Here is a 26259-nt window from a genome sequence, read left to right on the forward strand (position 1 = left end):
GGCCTAGTATGGAAACACCACTACTACTACTACTATGTTGACTCAGGCCTAGGGGGCCGGCGTCAGGCACGATGACAGACTCTCCACTTCTCCCTCTCCCTCATCAGTGTGTTCAGTTCATCGACATTAGCCACACCGCAGTCTTTTAGGAGCACATTGACCACAGTCTTGGGAGGGTGCCCAGGGTTCATCCTCCCATGCTTGGGCTCCCATATGATGACTAGGCTGGCAGGTAGCTCGGGAAGCAGGTAGCTTCCTTCATCTGGTCAGAGAGCAGGACTATGTCATCTGCAAAATCGAGATCTATGAGCGTAACTGTTCCGACCCTTTTGGTTCGTCTTAGTTTTATGGTAAAACCAAGCTTGTCATGACCTTTGGTAGCTTGACGTAGAAACACCAATGCCCAAATACAGAAAGGCCTACAAAAAGTGGTCCATCACAGGCAAATCCTTCTCCACCATTGAGCACATCTGCAAGGAGTGCTGCCACAAGAAAGCAGCATCCATCATCAACGACCCCAGCATGCAGGTCATGCTCCCTTCTCTCTGCTGCCATCAGGACCCTCAGGACTCACACCTTTCGGCTCAGGAACGGTTATTACCTCTAATCATCAGGCTCCTGAACCAGTGTGGATAACTTCACTCACCTCAACTCTGAAATGATTCCATACCCACACATTCATTTTCAATGACTCTACAACTTATTTTTTGGTATTTGCAGTTTGTCTTTTTTTTTTGCATATTGGTTGTTTGTCACTCGTTGTGTGTAATTTTTCAATGGTTGTGTTTTTGTTCTATTGTGAAGACCTACAAGAGAATAAATCTCAAGGCAGTATATGTGACACCTACATACTGAGGTATGAAATTTCCTTTGAGCTTTGGACTGCAAATGCTCCCAGTAGAAGATCAGCCCTGATCCAGTATAGTGGCGAAGAGAGGCACAGTCTGGTCCACTTCTCATCCATTTCTTATATTCTAGCCCACGCCACCTCATGGAAGGACAACAGCTGCAAAATGGAGAAGGCTATTTGGGAAGGCAATGGGAAGCTGGCCCTTTATTGAGGTAAAGTGAGAGTAATGGGAGAATCACCTCACCACAGGCCCGTAAAATCCCTCCAGCTCCACTTAGGACACAATCTGTGTACACCACACTGGTGTCACTATTGGTTTGGGAGCAAGATACCTGCAAATCCTAAAAAGAGAAAAAATATTTATTTATTGCTTTTTATTGATACAGTGGTCCACCTGGCCCCCGAACCACACTGCTCTCCAACCCACCCATTGCCTAGTCACAGAACAATTTACAATGACCAATTAACCTACTAACTTTAGGTCTTTGGACTGTGGGAGGAAACCCGTGCACATTAGCGAAGAAACGGACTAATTTGCTTATAGAGGACGCCAGAGTTGAGCTTAGCCCTTTCCCCACGTCTCGGGCAGTATGTACATTCAAACCCTGTTGTACCCTTCCGTAACACAAATTCTTTGCGAACAGGTACGTGGTGGTTCACGGAGCGTCCGGAGGAAGCACACGGTAGTTGGCGGGTGCTGTAAGGATTGAAACAAGGCAGTGTGATCCCATCTTCAATTGTTATTAGCGCCTCCCAGCAGGGAAGTCACGCAGGAAGAGGACGATTTTCATCACTCCAGCCCAGGAGTTTTCGGGCAGATGGGACTCGTCAGCCGTGGTTGGCAGTTTACCCAGGAGAAGAAAACTGTAATCTCAAACCTCTGCTGCTTCACGGCTATTCTCAATCATGGGGAAGGCTTCGAGAGTAAACCCTGAGGGAAAAATCCGGACCTGGAGTCCCCAAGGCAGTTCTACATTGAGTTCAACCCTGAATGGCAACTCCCGCAACGTTGCTGGTGCCAAACTGTGCCAGACTCTGCCGATCCTTTGGAGTCATCAGCTGCACGGAGAGGGGGAGACTGCTACATGGGTAACAGGTTGCTCTCCATATCATACTGCCCTGGTTTGCGCATCATGCAGACTGTTAGGACACAATACATCCTGTATTCCTGGTCGATTCCGACCAACGGAGGCCTCACAGCCCAGGAGTTCCAACGTTAAATGTGGAACCTCGCTGTGGAAACCCATCAGACCATGAACCCAGCAGGATATTTTGTTAACGATTTATTTCCATTACCCACTGAGGCACTGTGGGAGGCGAGAGGCAGGGATTTAAAAATTAAAACAATTAGAAGCGTAGTGTGTAAGGAAACTGTCAAGCTGCTTAGTAATATATTTGTACTGTAGCAAGAAAATCTTTTTAATTATTCGTACACGAATTATTTTGAAAGCATAACACAACGTAAATCCACAAAACCGCATCGGAAGTAGGTATGAAATGGGAATCAAGAAACAGAAGTTTCTGAACAAAACATGAATGGCAGCGTGAAGTAAACACATGTTTGCGTTTTTGTATATTATAAGAAAACAAATATACATGTTTGCTTTATTTCTCGCGACTGTGGCGAGGAGGTGTAAATTGTTCTCACAAACATGAATAATCTGTGTAGATTGATTTTTAATTTCTAATTTCCTCTGCCCCTCCTGAAGGTGCTAACTCTTAATGGGTAACAGTTTCACAACTAGCTGTAGTATTTCAGCATCAAAGGGAGGGATATCGTAACAATCCAGAGCTAACAAATGTGCAAAAAGGCAAATAACGATACAAAGTTCCAGTAAAGTGAACGGCATTGCATTTTAATGAATACATTGCAGGACAACTACAATTGACCAATATTGGGGGTGAGGAAGCCACAAAATGTATATTTAACCCGATTGCACCCGTCATAACACGAACCCTTTGCTAAACCTACAGCAGCATGCTGGGAACTGTAGTGCCATCAGTTTATACTATGAAGACATGGGAAAGTCCTTCAGTGAGGAAAACTGCAAATACCAGAGTCCACTAGGCGGGACACGGATCCTTGATCACGTGGTAAGGAATCGGAGCCAATGAGGTTGCGGGGTTGCGAACGCTGTGGAGTAGGAGGATCTGGACCTGGGATCGGAGCCGGAGCGCAGCGGATTAAGAGTAGAGGGCTGTTCTCACCGCAGGCGTACATGGTCGTGTTTGTACCTGCGCTAAAATCCATAGAGAGCTGGGATTTATTTAGAGTTCGGTCTCCAGCAACTTTTTCCACGGCTTCACTGATCGTCGTTCCTTCCTGAAAAGGAACGAAGTGTTTGGCAGCGTTGACGAGAACACGGAGTTTTAGGCGGGGAGTCTTGGGGGGAGCGAAGTAATAAGCTCTGGTAAAGAAAGGGAGCGAAGGATGTCTCGGGGCCGGGGCCGGGGTCGGGGTCGGGCGCTGCTGCTGCTGCTCGGCGGGGCGCTGGCGCTGCTGTGCGCGCCCATCCCGGCGGCGGTTGCCTTGGAGTCGCCTCGCGCCTGCCCGCCCCGCTGCTCGTGCCTAGGTGAGCTGCTCGCCTGCAGCCGCCACAAGCTCAATCGGGTGCCCGAGCCGCTGCCCGGCTGCACCGTCCGACTGTGAGTATTCCTAACCCCTACTCCCTGTCCCCCCACCCCCACCCCACCCCAACCCAACCCAACCCAACCCAACCCGGACTCGAGGGCGAAATGTGCGCATCCGTATTCTAGCGAGCCGTACTTGTTGCATTTGCTAAAGTTTGGAAACTTGACCACGAAGGTAGACCTTCCCCTATTTCCCTCGGAGATGCGCAGTTGCACCGTACATTAATTTTTCAAATCGGCAAGAACTTGGGATGGAGTTGATGTGTGGTTAAGTCTTGGATGCGCGATATGCCTTTGGATTTCCAAATATTTTCTGATGGACATCAAGTTAAGATAGTTGATACGAGTATACGCACTGTAAAGCACATCGACTGTAGCTGGGACAATTTTCAGATTTTCTGTAGTGTACAGTTTGTATTCGGGATTATACTCATTAAACTATGCTTTTATTAGATTTGATCTTAATTTTTCGTGGTTTAAATTTTATTACATTTAATTCAGTTCATTTAGTTGTGCCGATGGAAACAAAGAATGGAATAGAAACACGATGCTTCCTGCTGTGGAATAATTTCTATGTAGTTTTGTGGCCGCTTGGTTGAAATAGTCTTAAATTCAAAGTGAATGATTCTCAAAGTACGTTTGTCACCTGTCTCAAAGGGCAAAGCACCATCGGAGTCATTCAAACTGAGAAGAAATTAGGGAATGACTCGTAATAGTAGTGCCATCAGTCTAGCGATTGGTACTGCTTTGGCAGCTCTTCGTCAATTGGCTATGTGCAAAGAAGGGTCCAACTGTTGAACAAAGCAGGAAGACTTACAATTAGTTGTGGCTAATTCCCTTCAAATTAGCTCATCTGGCAGTAATGCTGCCCTGCTCACGAAAGATGAATAGTTCTTTAATGGACTTTGAAACTTTTCACTATTATGTGAGTGACTTGTGTGGATTTTAATGTTACGTGTAGAAAGATTTTTAGTTAATTAAATAAGTCAACTTTAAGTTGCTTTGTATTAAGTTTTAGTATATTAACTTTAGAAAGAGATTTTAGTTTGTATTATTTTTCCACAATTATAGCAAAAATGCAGTATTTAGTTAGTTTTAAGATACCTCATTTAAATTATCAAAAGACATTTCCCCTTTCAAATGAAATGAACAAAACTGTTTTTTAGTAACTTGCTTTAAAATATTAACATGTTCCAAGTATGAAGTAGATTTTTCAACATTTATTAAGGTAAAATGGACGGAAGTTCTAGGTTGGGATTCCATTTTCATAATGTCAGTAAAATCAGTAAATGTTTGAAATTGTATAAATTTTTTGCACAGTATATTAATGCAAAGTTAATACAACAGCTGGAATGACTTTAAATATTTGATTTTTGCTGTCTCTATTTGATTTGCCCCCATATGTTCTTATTAGTAGAGAAGCCTCTTGGAGAAGAGCAGCTGTGGATAGGTTCCAGTTGTATAAACAACCTCTAGTAGCCCATTTGGGGCACATAACTGTGATCACCCTTTGGAGAATTTGCCAATTGCTTAAAAGAAAACACTCAGTGTCTCTTCTGTTTACACCAAACCTTCTTCTTGTTACGTTTATAAATGCCTCACTGTTACAACCTAAAGTCCCCGAGGAAAACGGTGTGTTGCTTTGGCATTGCGGAACAGTTCCATATAAACCACACATTGTCCAGGTGTAATTAACACTGTAGTTGTAAAGTCATCCAGCAAAATTTTGGTCAATTTAGTCAGCAGTTCCAAATCATCCATTATTTGGTGTGATTCTAGAATTGAAGGTAGAAGTTTTAATCTCTCTTGTATTAACAACCAAACAAAACGCTGCATTTAGTGCTTCAAGACATCCCAATGCATCTCATAGCCAGTTAATTTTTAATTATGGTCACTGCATTTTTATAGAGAAGCATAGCAGCCAACTTACACTTGGCAAGGTCCTACCTAGTCAAGTTAAATAGTTTTTTGAAAATCACTCTTAAAAGCAGCTAAACTGTTAGTTTGTCAGCCTTCAATTTTCTGTCACTCACACATTGTATGCACAGATTGAGATGTACTCAAAATAATTCCTTTATTGATCATTATTTTAAGAGTGACATCAGGTTGTCTTGCAAATTTATAATTCCATTTTTGAATTATGCTAGGCTACTTTTTTCTTTTCAGTTTAGTCTGAACATGCATCTTGGTACTAAAGACTTCGCCAGTCATCCATTCTTTATTATCATTGACCATGCATTAATCAGCCATGGCATTCAAAATGCATCCCAATGTTATCTGTGTACTGAGTTTCACAAAGCCTTGCATCTATTTCCTGTTTTGGTTCTAGCAATTCATAGTCTTTGACTTAATATCATGGTTTTGCTCTTGTTGAATCCATTCATATTGCTTAGAATTATTACTGGTGGGTTAGTAATGCTGGTGTCTGCTGCTTGCTCTGTTACGCTTCATAGAGAATTTTAATTGCATCTGTGTTTTTATTTGCTTGCAAGAACATTGGGAGCCAGTTTCACTCTTAATACCTCCCCCTGTCCTACTTTCGCTTGTGTTTATTTGAATCAACATAATACCAACCTCGTGCTTTCTAGATGTTTTAAAATTGCATTACTATTATAGTTCTGATTTACAAGGTTCACTCATTCATTGTAGAAAACTTCATGGTATTGGAATTTAAGGTACTCACTACAAAGGCACAGTTCAACAAATGTTTGATTGCTACTGCAATTGGCTAAAATAGAATTAACTTCAAATACGTTGGAAACTGCTTTTAAATTCATATATTTTGGTCACATTTTGTTCCAAATTTAATGTTTGCATGTATGGATAGAGTATTGTTTTAACATGCCAGTCTGCATTTCATAGAGGTTGCTTGCAAAGATGGTTCAGTGGTGGCACAATTTGCACTGGAGTCAGCAGATGACAAATACATTGTCAGAAAGGGAAGCATTTTAAGGTTGCATGTCAAGACAGGGAAAAAAATAAGTTGCAAAGCTTGAAGTAGAATGTTTGAAACTGCTACTGTTCATCGTCTTATGTTATGATTAAAAAAAATTGACTATCAGCATTATCTCCAGTATTCTGGAGATGTAACTAGAATGAGGAAGTTTGAATGTTCTTTGTAGCTGTCAAACTTTGAATGTCTGTATCTGAGTGGCAGTGCAGTAAAATGATTTTTTTAACAGGTCGTTACTAGTAATTTAATAGATACTGAGCAATGTACAGGGGAAAGAAGTGGCTGCGTAATTCCAGGCCATATTCAGTGAGAGGTAGACAGAGTAGATTGTTGACAAGTGAGGGAAAATACAACATTTTTATCAAAGATTTAAAAATAGAGGTTTTCTATGTTTATATAGGAAAGAGTGTTAACTTTGGTGTTACTTTTGCTGCACATTTATGTCATTCTGGTTTAATTTAAGCCTATACTTTCACTACAATCAATAATGCAGTAATTGTAGTTTAATTTCCTGTCGGGTATTGCTAGACTGACTCTGGTTTCTGGTTTTGGGCTGCAGCAGGAGGGTATGGTGCATGCTACTGCTGCTGATTTTGCTTGAACAGTTGCACATTTGAGAAGGTCCAAGTCATTTGGCAAGTTGATATCAACATTTGGTCTGCAATTACCTCAGTCTACTTTAAGGAAGAGGCACAAGTATTCTGTTTCCTTTAGTAAGGCCCGACAAGGTCCCACATGGGAGGTTAGTTCAGAAGGTTCAGGCACTAGGTATCCATGGAGAGGTTGTAAACTAGATTTGAAATTGGCTGTCTGGGAGAAGACAGTAGTAGTGGCTGATTGCTTCTCAGACTGGAGGTCTGTGACGTGGTGTGCCTCAGGGATCTGTGCTGGGACCATTGTTGTCTATATTAATGATTTGGATGATAATGTGGTAAATTGGATCAGTAAATTTGCTGATGACATTAAGATTGGAGGTGTTGTGGACAGCGAGGAAGACTTTCAAAGCTTGCAGAGGGATCTGGACCAACTGGAAAAATAGGCCAGAAAATGGCAGATGGAATTTAATGCAGCCAAGTGTGAGGTGTTGCATTTTGGAAGGACAAATCAAGGTAGCACATGCACAATAAATAGTAGGGCACTGGGGAGTGCGGAGGAACAAAGGGATCTGGGAGTTCAGATACATAATTCCCTGAAAGTGGCGTCACAGGTAGACAGGGTTGTAAAGAAGGCTTTTGGCATCCTGGCATTCATAAATCAAAGGAATGAGTATAGGAGTTGGGATGTTATGGGGAGGTTGTATAAGACATTGGTGAGGCCAAATTTGGAGTATTGTGTGCAGTTCTGGTCACCTAACTATAGGCAGGATATCAATAAGATTGAAAGAGTGCAGAGAAGATTTACTAGAATGTTGCCGGGTCTTCAGGAGTTGAGTTATAGGGAAAAATTGAACAGGTTGGGACTTCATTTCTTGGAGTGTAGAAGAATGAGGGGAGATTTGATAGAGTTTACAAAGTTATGAGGGGTAGAGACAGAGTAAATGCGAGTAGGCTCTTTCCACTTAGATTAGGAGAGATAAATACGAAAGGACATGGCTTTAGGGTGAAAGGGGAAAGGTTTAGGGGGAACTCCTTCACTCAGAGAGTGGTGGGAGTGTGGAACGAGCTGCCATCTGACGTGGTAAATGCGGGCTCACTCTTAAGTTTTAAGAATAAATTGGATAGATACATGGATGGGAGAGGTCTGAAGGGTTATGGACTTGGTGTAGGTCAATGGAACTAGCGGAATAAAGTTTCAGCACAGACTAGAAGGGCCGAATGGCCTGTTTTCTGTGCTGTCGTGCTCTGTGGTTCATTGGTATTATCAAGTCTTTTTTAAAAAAGTATAAATTGTTGATGCAGGGAGGGCAGGATCTCTTTGTGGGAATGGGTTGTTTGTTAAACTACTTACAGAAACCCATTATTTAGTTTTGTTTATTGGTATCAGATAGTTGGTGGCAGCTGTAGAACCTTCAGGATTAATGAGGAGCTAGTGGTAGAATAAAAGAACAAAAATATTAGCTGAAGTAGAGATAAATTAAATTTGAGCCAAAAATGCAGTTTGCCTTAGTTATTTTGGGACTGAAACTTGTTTGGCATTTGAGTAATTATTTGTGAATTGAATACACTCTTTGCTGTCGGTGGATTACTGTGCAACTTGTTTATTTGTTCTTTGAAGCTGTGGTCAATCATAATTGCTTTAAATACTTCAGCACTTGGCAATTGAAATGTAACTACAAAACTGAAGAGAATTTTTAATCAGAGCTGTATGTTACAATGAAAGGCATAATTATGATGTAAAAGACCAAATGAAAGGTTATTTTATATTTTACTGGTGCCTTAGTTGGTAAGTTAGCAATGATCTATTGAGAAAGTTTATGTACATGAAAAATTTACCATCTATATAGGGTGGTTATGTGTGCAAGGTGTTCTTTGGACTGTTGCCTGTTACAGACTTTATTTTGGCAAATTTTGTATAATATAAATCTGCTTTGAAGTTTCCTAAAATTCAATAGCTGTGTAAGTAATGAAATGAAAAACAGTAAAGTAGCATTGTCCCATTCCTTTTGTTTCTAGTGGTTTATTTATTAACCCACATTCCAGTGGATGTTCTTAAAAGCTGAATAGATCTAAAAAAAACGATAGGCAGCATATGAAGTGATCGTGTAACAGTCTGCCTTTTTGGATTTAAAAGGCTTTCCTTGAGCCTGCTTGAAGAAAAATTGAAAATGGTACAAATTCCTATGGTAAAATAAGGCAAAAAAAAGTTGTAATTCTACTGTGAAGCACGTTTCCAAGGTGAAATTAAAATTTTCATTTTTGTATTTACACTTGGAAGTATTGTTTCTCAGTTGCAGATGTTTGCAGGTGAGATCTCTGGTTATGACTGATTGATACAATCTAATCAATAGTATACCTGTAAACGTGAGATGTTCAAACCTTCACTACTTTCCAAGATTAGATTGAGGCACCCGTTATCAGTAAATAATCTGTATACTGTTAATAGGGAGGATCTGGGCAACCTTGAGTTGATAAAGCCTTGAGTTAATAGTCTTTAAAGTATTTGCAGTGTATTAATTTGGTTTGTAGAATCGAGTTCTATACTAATAAGCAAGTAATTCCATGGCTTAATATTAAATCCTTTTGTAAATGCCATTCTTTCCTGGCTGCAATAGCAAGTGAGTGGGAAAGAAGTTTGGCATAAGCAAGGATCCTTTTATAAAAAAAATGTTAATGATTAAGATCTAAAAGGAGGAAGAACTTATTATTATTGTGGAAGTCTGAAAAACACATGGCAATGAGTTGTTCTGTGCTGTGGCGTTTCTATACAATCCAGACTGAGAGCTTTTTCATTAGTAGACTTACTTGAGTCATTCGGTATTGATGTCATAAGGTTGTTAAAGCTTTGTGATGCCCCCCCCCCCCCGCATACTTTGCTGCTGAGTTAGGTGATCTACCCCATGCTATGGCATTGATTTAAATTCTAGCTTTAAATAGACGTGCCTACCCTGAGATGAAACTTTCTGCAATTCAGAAACAGTTCTTGACAATAACAGTCTGACCTTTAAATTTCTATTTTCTTAAATCTACTAAATTGGCTCTTTACTGCCTTTGCTTGCTGGTATGGAGCCCAGGTGCAACAGATTGCTATATCCCGACTACCTTTGTTCCTTATGGGGGAAAAAAAAATGTCTCAGCAAGTGTGAAGTTATTAATTTTGTACAAGCGCCAGCTGTTTTATCCTTCATGGTTTGGGGCCATTTACTCACTTTCTTTGTTAACACCTTGGGGGGATAAAGGACTGATTTTTGGAAAGAGTGCACAGGAATAGGCCTTTTCTAATTCATGTTGGAATCTTAGCATGGTTACTTACCTATTAGTTTATATGTTTTTCAGTAGTGCATCAGGTACCTGCAGTATGTTTTTACTGAAAGTTTTTGATTTGAGTGCTAGGTTCATGGTTTCTAAAGGTAGCTTACTTGTACTCATTTTTATACTTAATTTTGATAGAGAATTAACATGTGCCAAGATGAATTAGCTCTTCATTTGGAGGTACAGGTTGCATGTACACATTGTTTTTATGCACAGAATAGCATTGGAACTTTGGTAATGTATGGCTTTAAGTTATGTTTATTTTATGTTTGGCAGCGGGAGGACTACCTTGTAACTGTGGTCAGACACTTAGGTTGTTAAATGCATGTTATCATAAAATCAGTCATTCATGATTGCATCCTGTGATTTGTATAATTCCATCTCCTTAGTTTGTAATTGTTTCAGATTGACAGAAAGACTTCTATTTTCTTAGTAATTATCTTTTCTCTCCTTGTTCAGTTTCGTGGTTAAGATAATTTATCTCTTCTGAGCATGTTTATGATGACTTGGTAGGCCACAAATAAAACTTGGTTAAGAGTGATCATGTTCTTATTAGATGCCCACATCTCGGTAGAGGTTGCTAGATATTCATCAGGTATGGGGTCCCTTACCAAATCCAATCAAGCTTTGTTTGCTGCAAAACTGGAATGAAACATTGATTTATAATTGTATGTTACATTAATACCGTAGGAGTGTGTGAGTCAGTGCCTTTGTCTTTGGAGCAAAAGTTTAAAATTTTTTTGAGTATGGTGATTAATCTAGAAGCTTTGTTGGATATGAAGTAATCATATCACGTTGCAAGATGAATGAAAAACAATGCTAAGAAAGTTTCATGGAATGATGTGCTTTGCTTTACATGATTAAGTGGTGTATATGTTTTTAAGGTTTTATAAACTCCAAATGGTTGTGTTCCTAAAATACATGAACAAAGTCACCCTTACATCCTTAAATGTCCAATCCAAATGGACTTTTGAATATCTTGTTTACTCAAGTACACTAATCTAGTTGTGTACTCAATAATGTAACTCGTATCTGGTAATATTTCTAGTCTGTAGGTTAGGGAATGAAGCAGACATTATGATAAATTTGTGGAGTATGATAATTTTTAAAAAAGCATGTTAAAGCCTTTCAAGAATGAACATGGCTCCATCAAAATAATACGAGGAATGTGAAAACAAAAAGAAGGCAGAGACTGGATCAATTTTAACTAAAGTAGTTGTGTTTTTCAAGATTGTAGATGTTTAAAGTGAATTTATTATCGAAGTACATATACAAACATGAGCAACACACACAGAATGCTGGAGGAACTCAGGCCAGGCAGCATCTATGGAAAAAAGTACAGTTGACGTTTCAGGCCGAGACCCTGCCTGAAATGTCAATTGTACTTTTTTCCCTGAATGCTGCCTGGCCTGCTGAGTTCCTTCAGCAATTTGTGTATGTTGCTTGGATTTTCAGCCTCTGCAGATTTTCTCTTGTTTGTATACAAATGTGAGATTCATTTTCTAGTGGGCGTACTTAATAAATCCAGTAACCCTAATAGAATCAATGAAAGGTCGTACAGCTCGGTGTACAGCCAGTGTACAAAAGAGTAAGCTGTGCAAATACAGAAGAAATAATTAAATAAGAAATAAATAACGAGGACATGAGATGAAGAGTGTTTGAAAATGAGTCCATAGGATGTGTGAACAGCTCAGTGATGTGTTGAGTGAAGTTATCCCCACTAGTTCAAGAATCTAATGGTTGAGGGGTAAAAACTATTCTTGAACCTGCTGGTGTGAGTCTTGAAGCTCCTAAACCTTGTTTTGATAGTAACTGGTAAACCTGAGTGCATAGAAACTTGTATTGCACGATATAGTTTATCTTTTAAAATAAGGAGTAAACATTTTAAAATTGATGGGACGGATGTAAGCTATCAAACGGGGTATTGGGTTTAGTTTTAGAATGCTTCAGCTGAGTTCTCTTGTACATGAAGATTGCCAATTGGAGATCTGATTGCAGCTTTAAAAAAAATCTATCTTTAGAATCACAACAATTAAATGTGGCACCTTGCCTTGACAACACCTAAACCAGGAAAGACCGAAATCATAAAAATAACTTGCTGATCTGATATGTGGGGAGTGACTGGTGTCTGCAAATTATTTGAATCTATACTATCAGAAATGTATGATGTTTACTGTATTTCACTTTTTTAAAAAAAACTGTAAATGTGTAATCTGCTGATTTACCTTTCTCTTGATTTTGGAGATGAAGAAATTGTAAAGGAGTTAGCTTATCTTTACCCAAAGTTCATAACACAAGAATTAGGAGCAGGAGGTGGCCATCTGGCCCATTGAGCTTTCTCCACTGAGATCATGACTGATGTGGCTGGGTATTCTGCTCCAGCTACTTTTCCTCATGACCCTAATTCCCCTGCCGTGCAAAAATCTATGCCTTAAACATGTATAATGAGGTAGCCTCTACTGCTTTGCTGGGCAAAGAATTCCAGATTTACTATTGTCTGGGGAAGAAGCTTCTCCTCCTCTCCATCTAAATCTGTTCCCCCAAATTTAGTCTCACATGTCAGTGGAAACAACTTTTCTGCCTCTTTCTTGTCTATTCATTTCAGAATTTTGTTTTTATATGATGCACTCTTATTCTTAATTCCAGTGGGCATAGCCCTAGGAGATAGTCTCTTCTCATAGGCTAACTCCGTCAGTTCCAGAATCAAACTCTGCACTGCCTCCAAAGCCAGTATATCTTAGTAGGGAGACTGGAACTGCATGCCTCGAGTACCATTTGCCATTGCAGCACAGCCTTGTCTTAAATTCAGTTCCTCTAGCAATGAAGATCAATGTTCCATACGTAAGCATTCATTCATAAGTATACTTAATGATGGGGACAAAGTGAAGCAAGAACTCTGACTTGTCTCTCCATTTCCAATTATGTTCTTTCTGTCTCCGGCTTCAGTGATTGTTTGGCATTCACTACCACGCTGGTGAAACCAATAGGCCAGATATAAAATCTGCCTTGATCAAATTGTTTCATTCATTTCCCACAATGAAATTTGCAGATTGAACCACTTCATATCAGTGAGTTTTAATTGTTTAGTAAATGTGATTTCCCCCCGCCCCTTTTCCATTGTAATATTAACAGCAGTCCTAAAACATGGGAATAAAGAATCATTTAAATGTAATAGGAATTTAGCCAAAAGTACAAGTAAAAAGGTGAGACATAACTTAGTTTAGTTGCTTTGGTTCAAATAGCTGTACCTGGAACCTAATTCCATAAATGGTGACTGTCTTGAGTCTGGATTTTTTATGTTTAAAGAAATTTATATCTGAACTGGGACACAGCACTTTTTCAAGGGCAAGTTGCCATATGTAGAAAATTCCTTAGCTGAAAATAATCCTTCACTAAAACAAGCTGTTCTTCTAGTAGAGACTTGTACCAATGTTGCTTTGAGACTTCTGTGCCTGCACTTTCTAAAATCTAGTACAAAGTGGTAAAAGATTGATCTTTGAGTAAAGAGTATAGTTTAAGTACATCTTTTGATCAGTGATATAGGCTATCAGCTGCTTAAGCTTGTATGCCAGCATTCTGAGGTTGAGCATGTTTCTAATCTTTGAAATCTGTTGGCTATCTTGTACTGTTAACATTGAATTATTTTTTTGACATTTTGTAAACCTCAGTAGTATGGAGCTGGTGCAGCTCATCATTTGCTGATGGACTGCAGATGGGGCAGAGTTTGAACTTGTGTCTGGCTACAACGTGATGATCTTGCAGCACTCTTGTTAATTGGAAGATTTTGTAGTTTAGAGTCTTTTGCCAGCTCTACATTTTTTTTTGTAGCAATAACATTTATTTCTGCTCATGCCTGGAGCTGTCTGGTGGGTCTCTTTTCTTTTTTACTCTGTAAATCCTTATCAGTGGTTATTATCAATGGTAATTTCTGCTTGTATAATATTACCTTGAACCAGCAATCCAATTCTTGACTGCAGTATATACCATAAAGATTCAAATAAAATTTTTAGTCTTTGTTTCTTTGCTCACTGATATGGGGAAATTAATTAAGTTAAACCTTTCTGCTTCAGTTTAGCACATTTAGACACTTAGGAAGTTTGTTGTACACAGAGATTTTCCAGGTCTTTCAAGAATAATTCTAGAGCTTTGGAATTATTTAAAGCATAACATTCTCTTGTTTATGACTGTATCAGAACAATTAATTGTGACAGTATTTTACATCTTGTCCTTCATTGGCCTAAAACTATAACTTGCGTGTTTGGAGAAATGCATCATTTGTACCGATGTAATTCCAGCTTGAGGACCAACTGTGTTTTGAAAAAGAATTGATTCTGGTGCTGCTCTGTAAATGCTATATGCATGCAGCAATATGGATTTTCTGACACCAACTGTTATCAAATACCTATTCACTGGGTGAACCTACTTAGTGACTATGTTTTACCCTAAAGAATGTCATAGCTGATGGAGTTTTTATCTTGAGCACTTATGACGGAGTACAGTAGCAGACTAGGTCAGTGCATCAGATCACCATGTTGTATAGGTCATTACTAAGGAGAATAGAAAGCTGGCTGAACTGCCCTGTGCCCAAACCAAACCGTCCCAAGTTGCATTTCTGCTAGCTCAGAATCATGCAATAGGTTGAAGAATAAGCTTGTTATCCCAAAATTATGCTAGTAAGTATATTTTGCTCAGTATTTTGTAGGGGAGCCCAGTGTACAGTTAAACACTGGTTGTTGCTAGTTTAGTTGAAAACCTGATATGTAATGGTTACAAATTTATCCCTAATTTCCCCATGACCCGCAACATGAGAACTGAAGTGTGGGCTTTATCAAGTTATTACATTATAAATTGTACATTCTGAAATGGAATTCTACATTAATATGCAATATATTTTCCAGGGACTTGAGTCACAATCGAATAACTTCTATCAATGGCAGTTTGTTTAACCACCTTCACAGTCTACAGGAAGTGTAAGTTGCATTTTATTACACTTAACTATTTCTTAAATAGCGTTCAATCCATTATCCATTTCTGACTTTACCTTTATGGCTTTCAGGAAAATTACTCACAATGAGCTAACTACAATACCAAACTTTGGAATTGTAACTGCAAACATTACTCTTCTTTCACTGTAAGTATGTTTATTTTATTGAAGCTTTATTGCTTTTTGAAACCATTAACCTCATCTATTTGTATTCTATCATGATTGCATTCACGTTTTATTTCTGGTGTCCTGACTTGCCATGGTTGCTGAACAATTCATGGAGACCACAACAGAATTGTGTTGTTCGGGAGAGTGGTAGCTTGGCTTCTTTGCTGGCATTGTATCATCTGAGTTGGAAGATGATGGAAGTTGGCCCTAATGATGTAGTTAAATTCATAATCTAAGTATAACTTGTGCAGCCTTCAGTTATGTTGTTGGTGCCTCTCTTTGGCTAAGATGTTCAACAGTGTTTTGCCCATTCTTGGAGTTCAGCTGGTAAAGTGATGCTGTGCATTGGTCAGAGCAGTTTTTTGGTAATCTGTTTGCTTTGGCCAGAGCAGATCATCTGATCAATCATCTACAACTGTCTGGTGGGAGGCTGGAAGTAAAGAATGGTTGCTGCATGTGCCTACACAACAGCACTATCCTTCTGAAGCAATACTGTGTGAAGTGGTACATGAATGCGAGTGTTATGAGTTGAAGTTGACTTGGTATGACTCTGGTTTTTATATTGGCCCTCATTTACGTTGGGTATGCAAAGGACTGCTGCAAGGTAAAGTGAAGTTGTAAGTATTAAGATGTTACTTGAATTGGATTCGCGGGCCAAAACCTAAATAACCATTTAGTGGCTTTTAAATTACAGCAATTGTGTGCATCATGTGCTGTGGCTGATGTGTGACACTAAAGCTAGTATGGCAAAGCCACAAGGCTTGATTATTGCTTTTACTGTTCCTCTGGAATTGACAGAAGTTCCAAGCTGGAATTTGATCATAGCATTTTCAATAATAACAAAGCAACTCTTCAAATATAGAAAGGTTCTAGTTCATTTTGTCAGAGTTTCTCCTGGTTTGAATCGGAGGTACAGTGGCGTGTTGCTTCCGCTTTCGAGCAGGGGTTCCCAACCTGGGGTCTACAGACCTGTCGATTTAATGGTAGGGGCCCATGTCGTTAAAAAGGTTGGTTTCTCCTGTTCTGCTCAAACTTGTACTGCCTGTTTATGTACTTATTTAATACTGGCAATAAACTCTGGTAGGAGAAAGTAACAATAGTTAAAGCTTGGTTCTTCTTGGTTGTTCTAGATGCATTATATATTTTAAAACCAGCAAGAAGGTTGCTTTTTACTAATTGGACTAAATTTACTGAGAATGTTGGTTCATTGAAAAAACATTACTCCATTCCCTAAAGTGTCCTAATTTTTGAAATTGATTTTATCAATGTTCACAATACCTGTATATTGCTACATAATATAGAGCATGATTAATGCTGCTGAACAAACAATAGTCTCTTCAGTTTTGCTGTTGAACATGGTCTTAAATAATATATGTGCCCAGAGGATACTGTGATGTTAAGGCCTATGTGTGCTACTGTTTCTAATTTATTTAGAGATACAGCATGGAACGGACCCTTCCTGCCCAACAAGCCACACTGCCCAGAAACCTGCCTATTTAACTCTAGCCTAATCACAGGATAGTTTACATTTAACCTGCTAATTGGTGGATCTTTGGACTGTGGGAGGAAACCAGGGTGCCAGGAAGAAACTCGTGCGGTTCACGGTGTGAGCATACAAACTTACAGATGATGCCAGAATTGAACACTGAACGCTGGAACACCCTGAAATGTTATGCTAACTGCTACACTACCATGGTGGCCATTTAGAAAACTTTAATGGACCGTCTAAGTTAACTCTTCAATCCCTTTATTATTAGCAAATTTAGCTCCCTAAACAGATAATACAAGCTTTTAAAAAAATATATATATATTTTAGTGTAAAAATGCATTCACTTCAAACTTGGCTTAACAATAGACCAGTGTGATATTTTAAACGGTTTTCTTGTGACTGAATGCACGTTGACAAGAAGTTTCTCACATTGATTAGTACTGGGGAGCTTGCTGTTTGTCAGATACAGAAATGATTTGGATGCAGGAGGCATGATACAGAAGGGTCTCGGCCTGAAATGTCGACTGTACCTCTTCCTATAGATGATGCCTGGCCTGCTGCATTCCACCGGCATTTTGTGCGATACACAATCAGATTCAGGTTTAATATCATAGGCATATGTCGTGAAATATGACATCATACTGCTACTTGAAAGCAGTATGCTGGAGTAACATGCACATTTCTGCTCACTATGGTGTATGGAGAATGTGATGGTGCTGGAGAGTGTAGAGAATGTTCATTAGTTTGTTTGGGGTGGAGGAATTTGGTTTTTGGAGCAGATGCTGAGAAAGATGGCTCTCTTCTCAATGATTGTGGTGTGTAAAATAGAATGAGGTTTATCATGGTCTTGTATAACATGAAGTTTGTTTTGTGGCAGCTGTACAGTGCAGACAAAATTCTCTAAATTACGATTAGTGCAAAAAGAGAGGCAGTGTGCATAAGTTCATGGACTATCCAGAAATCTGATGGCGAAAGGGAACAAGGGGTTCTTAAATCACTGAATGTGGGTTATCAGGCTCCTGTACCATCTCCCTTATGACAGTAATGACAGCACGTGTCCCAGATGCTGAGGATCCTTTGTGATGTATATAAACTTCTTGATGCACAGCTGCTTGAAAATGCCCTCTGGTAGTGCCTATGATGGAACTGGCTGAGCCTCTTGTGATACTGTGCACTGTAGCCTTTGTGCCAGGCTGTGATTCAACCAATCAGAATGCTATCCACTGTACATCAATAGGAGTGTGCAAGAGTGGCTTATCTAAGGGTAGGGTAGAATGAATCACTGGAAACCTTGCTTTATAGATAACACTAGTGGCCACAGATTTGGGTAAAGAGAAAGAGATTTGGAGAGTATATCAGGAGCCCTTTCATCCAGAGAGCAGTTGAAGCTAGGCCAGTGCCAATATTTGCAGTGTCTACATAAGAATTTGAATTGCTTGGGCTAAGTGCTGGAAGATGGCATTAACGTGAAGGGTGCTCACTGATTGGCGTAGGCAAATTGGACCACATAGCTGATTGCTGTAGAATTGAATGACTAAATATGCCACAGTATTCTCACTTTGAAACTAAACCCAGCATACTCATTGTTTTTCTATATATAATCCTGTGTGCTACCAGGACGTCATCGTCATCGTCATCATCATCATCATCAGGTGCCGTGCCCAGTTTGAGCTTTGACTGCCATGGCCCACACACTCCTGTTTTGGGTCAAGTGGATCAATTCATTGGTATTCATTTCCAGTTCTCTGGCTGCTGTCTCCATCATCATTTGTCTTTGTCTTCCTCTTGCTTTCTTCCCTTCAATCTTTCCCATAATTACCATGCATTCTAACATCTTTTTCCCAATCACATCTCCAGTGAAGTTACATTGCCTTTTTGTGATCTCACACATTATTTCGCTTTTTTTTTGCGCTTGCTCTGTTCATGGCATCCTCTTTAGATATTCAGGATGTCATACCTGACATATTTAGGCATTGTATTCGACATTGGCATGGTCAAGCTTGGCTGAAGGGCTTACTTCTGTGTTGTATAACTGATTCTGTGAGATGTTTACACCATCGTGTCTAGATCTTGGGTGAGCTTGTATTTATAAACAAAGCTAAACATTTTTTGTTTGGAAGTGTATCCACTAAGTCCACCGTATCCTGTATTTTTATGCTACTGTTATTCATCTGTAGGAAATTGTTAAGCTGGAGAAAGCAATGGTATGTAGATCATTCTGAACTTTCAGCCTCATCAAGCATTTCCAATGAGGGAAGCAGTGAATATGAATCTTTTTCTAACTAAAGCTTTGGACAGGCAGAGGAACTGAATATTGAAACAGGTTTTCTGGGAAACAGTGATATAAGGTGAGGTCGAAACTGCCCAACCCATCACCAGCACTAGTCCACCCACCATCTAGGACATGTTACTGGCCCCTTTCTGTATACATGAAGAATCCCACGTGCCTTGTTCATGCACTCCCATTAGGGAGAAGGCTACAGAGTGTCCACGTCAGGACCACCAGACTCAAAAACAGTTACCTTCCCCAAGCAGTAAGGCTGATCAACACCTCCACTCATTAACCTACCTTACCATGTCCTGTCAGTCACCTTATGTACAGACTAGCATCAATTTTTGGACACACAAGCAGTCTATGACAGTGCCTTTTTAATAAAAAAGTTAATTCCCCAACCCTTTGTTCACATAAGTCAGTATTACAACCAGGGATTTTGATCAATTTAACTGAGAACTTTTACTTGTGAATCACTTGCTCCTGTTTTTCACAAAATCAGCCCAAAAACAAGGAAAATTGTAAAACATGAAAAACTAAAAAATTCAAAAACTGTAATGTCAGCAGTTTAAAAGTATCCTGACTGTCTTCATCACTGCCTGATATGGCAACTGTACCTCCATTAATCACAGGATTCTGCAGAGAGTGGTGCGGATGGCCCAGCGCACCTGTGGTTGTGAGCTTCCCATCATTCAGGACATTTACAAAGACAGGTGTATAAAAAGGGCCCGAAGCATCACTGGGGACCCTAGTCACTGCAACCATAATCTAGTCCAGCGTTTACCATCCGGGAAACAGTATCGCAGCATAAAAACCAGAGTCAACGGGCTCTGGGCCAGCTTCTTGCACCAGGCCATCAGACTGATAAACTCACGCTGACTTGATGTGTACTCTATATTACATTGACTGTTCTATTTATTATAAATTACTATGATTGCACATTGCACATTTAGATGGAGACGTGACATAAAGAGCTTTGCTCTTCATGTATGTGAAGGATGTAAGAAATCAATTCAATTCATTCCCCTAAGCTCAGTACTTGAACCACCTCATGCAGTTTTTACAGCCAGTAGTATTTTTGGAGAAGTCCCTAGCAGCTTTGCACAACATGATGGAGCAAAATTTGCCCATTCCCTCCTTGCAAAATTGCTCAGGCTGTGCCAGGTTAGTTGGGGAGTGGCGGTGGACAGTAGTCTTGAGGTCTTGCTAGAGACGTTCAATCGGGTTAAGATCAGGATTCTGACTGGGCCACTCGAGGACATCCATTTTATTCATTTGAAGCCACTCCATGGTTACTCTGGCAGTATGCTTTCTGTTGTTGTTCTACTGAAATATGAACTTCCTCCCCAGGCTAATCTTTCTGGGAGAGGCTAGCAGGTTTTTAACCAGGATCTGTCTGTATTTAGCAGTGTCCACCTTCCCATTAATCCTCACCAGATTTCTAGTCCCTGCTGCTGAAAAGCATCCCCATAGCATGATGCTACCTCCACCATAATTTACAATAGGGATGATGTTAGATTAATGCCACATTTACCACTTTTTTTTTTAAAAAAGCGTATCATCATCCATGTAGACTCTCCAAAGTGTCATGTAGATGATGTTATAAAAAGGTGGAAGAAGGTCTTGTGGTTGGATGAGACTGAGGTGGAACTTTTTGACCTGAACACCAAATGGCATGTGTGGCATAAATCTAATACTGCACATCAGCCAAGTAACATCATCCCTACTGAAAAGTAGGGTAGAGAGAGCATCATGCTCCGGGGATGTTTTTCGCAGCAGGCCCTGGAAATCTGGTCAGGATTGAGGGGAAGATGAATGCTGCTAAATGCAGATAGATCCTGGATTAAAAACCTACTAGCTTTTGCCAGAAAGCTTAAACTGAGGAGGAAGTTCTAGACACCAGAGTACTACAGCACAGTACAGCCCCTTCAGCCCTCAATGTTGTGCTGACCCATATATTCAGAAAAAAAAGTACTGAACCCACACTACACCGTAACCCTCTATTTTTCTTTCATCCATGTGCCTGTCCAAGAGGCTCTTAAATACCCCTAATGTTTTAGCCTCCACCACCATCCCTGGCAAGTCATTCCAGGCACCCACAACCCTATGTGTAATTTTTTAAAAAAACTTACTCTTGATGTCTCCCCTAAGCTTCCCTCCCTTAACTTTGTATATATGCCTTCTGGTGTTTGCTAAGTTCATCGTCAGCAGGACAACAACCCTAAGCACGCCGCCAGAGCAACTGTGGAGTAGCTTCAGATGAAGAAAATGGATGTCTTTGAGTGGCCCAAAGTCCTGATCTTAACCTGATCGAACATCTCTGGCAAGACTTCAAAACTACTGTCCACCACCATTCCCCAACTAACCTGACAGCTTGACAATTTTGCAAGGAATGGGCAAATCTTGACTTGTCCAAAAAGGCTACAGGAACTGAACGAAGGGGGATGAATACTTTTAAACTGATGTTTCAGTTTTTGAATTTTTAGTTTTTGATGCTTTACAATTCTCCCTGGTTTTTGGGGCTCTATTGTGAAAAAAGACCATGTAATTCACAAACAAAAATTCTTAGTAAAACTGATCAAAATTCCTGATTGTAATACTCATTTATGTGAACAAAGGACTGGGGGCTGAATACTTTTTCAAGGTACTATATATAAGCTCTCTTAAGTATTTATATTTATTTTGCCTTTTTATTATTGTTTGTGTTTTTTGTGTGCTGCATTAGATCCGGAATAACAATTACTTCATTCTCTTTAAACTTGTATTCTGGAAATGACATTATAAATAATGTTGAATATCCTTAATATACAACATCACACTACACAATGCTTGAATTAAGTCAATGACCGATTAAAGGTTGTTTCACCTCAATGTGAAACAGACCGTGAAGCTATTGAGTTGGTCTACAGCCCATGTACATAGTAAACTAGGTATTTATAAGTGATGTTGATGGAAAAAGAAACCAGGGCAGTCTATTTTTGAATCCATTTTGTCCACCTCCCCCAACCATAGGTCTTTGCATAGGTTTTGATATAAATAAGGCTCATTTTGGAGATTTGTTCATTTTGGAATAGTATTGGTGTTCCCACTTTTCCTGGAGTTGTTGAATCAGCTAAGCAGTTTCACTGATGTCGCTGATAACCCAAACAATTTACCCAATCAAGAGTTTGCTTGCCTTGTCCCAAACACTTGGTCTCAGATAAGGGAAATGAAGTAGCTTTTGCTGTGATGTGTATAATTGCATTCGTCCCTGTTGAAGGATTTGAAGCTGTTATTTGTATTTACATCTTCATTTTCAACTTTGGCACGTCCTATGCATGTGTGACATTTCCTATTGGAAAAGTAGCACACGTTTGTAAGCCATACCATGAAATCTTTATTTCTTCATGTCTTTAATGGAAAACAGTCATTCCACACTTTGAAGGCCGAGGCATTAGTTGAAATAGAAATTTTGAATTGGTACTGAATGTTACCAGACAAACATTGGGTGCAAGCTAATCAGCAAAAGCTATACTATCTACATGTGTTTGTAGCAAGATTCCCAGGTCAAGCATCCCAGTTTAGAAACAACGTAAGTTCAGCTTGTCAAACTTAAATATAACAAGTAGTCTATCATAGGTTTTAGCCTGCAGATGTTTACTGCAAAATGAACTACAAGCTTTGAGGGTTAAGTAACAATAGATTTTCAGCAAACTTTCAGAAAACTATTCTTTTAATTAATTTGATCACAGCTCAATTACTTGCGTCTGGTGATTTATTGGAGTTTGATTTTACTGGGCTCAGGTCAGTTAGTGCAGCCAGCGTGTCTGTGGTACTGCTGGAATAAGAGTTAAGTGACAGATGATGTGAATGGCTTTCCAGTAGTAAAGGAGAAAAGCAAGTGGTATTTGAGAAACCTGCCACAAAATTTGAACTACAAACGCTATTAATTTCATTAATCTTGTTGCAAAATTCATCTGGTTATCAGTTGCTCATTGTAGTGTTCTGGCAGCAAAACAGTATGATTCCACCGTTTGGACATGTTGCAAGTCAAACACTTCATGAGGATTTTGTTATGGCTAGCTCCTCATTTTTTACGCAGTGAATATCAATGAAATTTGTTTCTTGCAGAACAGACCTGGCATATTACTTTATCTTTCCTGGTCATGTAAGTTGAGTATGGATCTTTTTTTTAAAAAAAATGCTAGCTGAACACATTTGATTTTGCTAAGGAAGTTTTTAAGATGTTTTCACTTTCTTGAAAGGCAGCGTTACTTTCTTTTTTGAAGCGTCTATTTCTGATTTTAAAATATAAAGCTTAAAATTAAGAAACAAATAATAGCTGACTAGGGTAACATTATAAAAGACTCTGTGACTAAAAACGTGTGACTTAGTACCTTGACAGTACGTCAGCTTTGAAGTGTTGTAACATATCTGCATCGTAATAAAATTAGGGGATTTCTTTAGATTATAGGAATGTCAGGAAGGGAAGAATGTTCAAACTGAATGTGTCAGGAGATTGATGACTGTTTATTGATGTGAGACTTACAAATTAAGATAGACAATTGGTTTAAAGAAATTGGAGAAATGCTATCTGTGGCTTGGGCAGTGACCCAGAATGAAACCTGTCTAAAGTGTTAGGATACTTGTTGCATTTTTATTAAATTCCATGTGGCAAAAACCTTTTTGAAGGATTTTTGATAATGGAATAAGGTGATCAGTCACTTAAAAACTAAATTTGTTTTAAACTGTAATTTTAGTTGTACAGTTCTATATTTGGTTTAGCATATGAAATGTTTCTCTCGGTGTTACCAACAAATGGCAAGATAGTTTAAACATAGTTGGAAACACTGGCAGTATTATTATTCAGCCTGAGGTAGAAAGATACAACAGTGACTACCAAAAATATTAGCTATCACTACTGTTCTAGTTTGGGATGATTTACTGAAAGTTTAATTTAGTATGCTCTTTGGTAATTAAAAATAACCAGTTGATTGCATTCTTGGAAGACAAGTGATTTAATATAAAGTACCATAAACTATCTGAATTGATTTTTCTTTTTCAAGTGTATAGTATCTCTAGAACAGTCATACAGGTGGGAGATTAGAGCAATTTATTTTCTTTGTAGACTGAATGTTCAATTAATTAGGAACATATTGACCATTGCTGTATTTGGATCTGGGTCCAGTCCCTAAAATTAAAAATTAAAATGTTTATCCTTAAATTCAAAATAATTTACTTTTACAAATTGCTCATCTGTAAAAATCTGCCTGAGTTTATATATAGCACATGGCAGGCTCTGGAGGTTCGAATATACAAGAAAGTTGTACTTGTGCCTTTCCCGTTCTCTAGTATGCGGCAGAACAACACAATAGAGGGGAGTTGACTTTGGACGGTGAAGTTTTGCATCTGATTTTGTACAATTGCAAAGAATTTGTAGATCCTTTTAGATGGTGCTTAGATCTTGAACAACATAAACCTAAGTGTCTCTTTCCCCCAAAGACTGGCTAAAGATTGAACTTACTTGTAATTACGGTTTACTAGGGATGGGTGAAAGAAGTCTGGGAAAACACTTGTTTCATTCAGGTTGTAGCTTGATGTTTTCTTGAATATTTGAATACCGAAAATGTAGTTGCATAAAATTATCATTGGCATAAATGCATCCTTGAAGCTTGTAATATTTCCAGCTACATTAATTCTGTAAATTAAATGATACTGGAATTGTAATTTAAAAGAAGCTGCTCATGGACTAGTGTTGTAATCTAAGTTTTTCTCAATTTGTAGCACAGACATGAGTTTTTTAAAAAAATGACCGTGTCATGAAATAATATAGCAAATTCTGATTAATTAGGGGGAACGTCGACTCAGACCTTGAGGGGCCTGCGTTGGGCATTTTCATGCCTTACAAGGCGCAGATTGGAAATCTGTGTGGGGCGCCACTCCTGGCACAGACACTAGAGCAATATGTGGTTAAAGTGCCTTGCTCAAGGACACGCTGCCTCAGCTGAGGCTTGAACTAGAGACCTTCAGATCACTAGACAAATGTCTTAACCACTTGGCCACACCCAACACAAATTAATTAGGCCATTGGTTAATTGGAGCAGTCACTTATTTGGGTCAACTCTTAAAGTACACAAACTAATTGGAAAAAATAGCTGGGATTCCCTTCATTTATTGAGGAACTATTCTGCTTAATTAGGGCAGGAGACTGTTGCCAAAAAGATTCCAACTTTCGGGAATTAGGCAGAAGGCTGAAGAACAGGACCTCAAGGGTGACGTTCTCAGGATTGCTGCCAGTGCTACGTGACAGAGATGGTAAGAATTGGAGGAGATGGCAGTTGAATGCGTGGCTGAGGAGTTGGTGCAGGGAGCAGGGTTTTAGATTTTTAGATCATTGGGATCTCTTCTGGGGAAGGTGGGACCTGTACAGATTGGATGGGTTGCACGTGAACTCGAGAGGGAGCAATATCCTTGCAGGTAGGTTTGCTAGCATGGTTCGAGAGGGTTTAAGCTAATTTGCGAGGGGGATGGGACCCAGAGCGATAGAGCAGTGAAAGAAGTGCATGGAGTAAAGCCAGATCTAACATACAGAGAGGCTTTGAGGAAAGAGAAGCAGAATAAACAGTGTAAAGACAGTAAGGTAGAAGGGCTGAAATGTGAGTACCTCAATGCAAGAAGCATCAGGAACAAAGGTGATGAACTGAGAGCTTGGATACCTACATGGAATTATGATGTAGTAGCCATTACAGAGACTTGGCTGGCACCAGGGTAGGAATGGATTCTCAATATTCCTGGATTTCAGTGCTTTAAAAGGGATAGAGAGGGAGGAAAAAGGGGAGGAGGGGTGGCATTACTGGTCAGGGATACTATTACAGCTACAGAAAGGGTGGGTAATGTAGGAGGATCCTCTTTTGAGTCAATATGGGTGGAAGTCAGGAACAGGAAGGGAGCAGTTACTCTACTGGGGGTATTCTATAGGCCTCCTGGTAGCAGCAGAGATACAGAGGAGCAGATTGGGAGGCAGA

General features: G+C 39.4%; 1 protein-coding gene across 1 annotated transcript in view; it reads left to right on the top strand.

Annotated features, from left to right (window-relative positions):
- The first annotated feature begins 3000 nt into the window (after positions 1-3000).
- lrig3 (leucine-rich repeats and immunoglobulin-like domains 3) overlaps positions 3001-26259 on the top strand; it is a 60292-nt gene continuing 37033 nt past the window's right edge. The window contains exons 1-3 of the mRNA XM_072268255.1: positions 3001-3496; positions 15241-15312; positions 15399-15473. Of these exons, the coding sequence (XP_072124356.1) occupies positions 3282-3496; positions 15241-15312; positions 15399-15473 (362 nt within the window). The 5' untranslated portion in view covers positions 3001-3281. The remainder of the gene's footprint in view (positions 3497-15240; positions 15313-15398; positions 15474-26259) is intronic.

Source organism: Mobula birostris, chromosome 9, assembly GCF_030028105.1.
Source record: "Mobula birostris isolate sMobBir1 chromosome 9, sMobBir1.hap1, whole genome shotgun sequence".
Lineage (NCBI taxonomy): Eukaryota > Metazoa > Chordata > Chondrichthyes > Myliobatiformes > Myliobatidae > Mobula > Mobula birostris.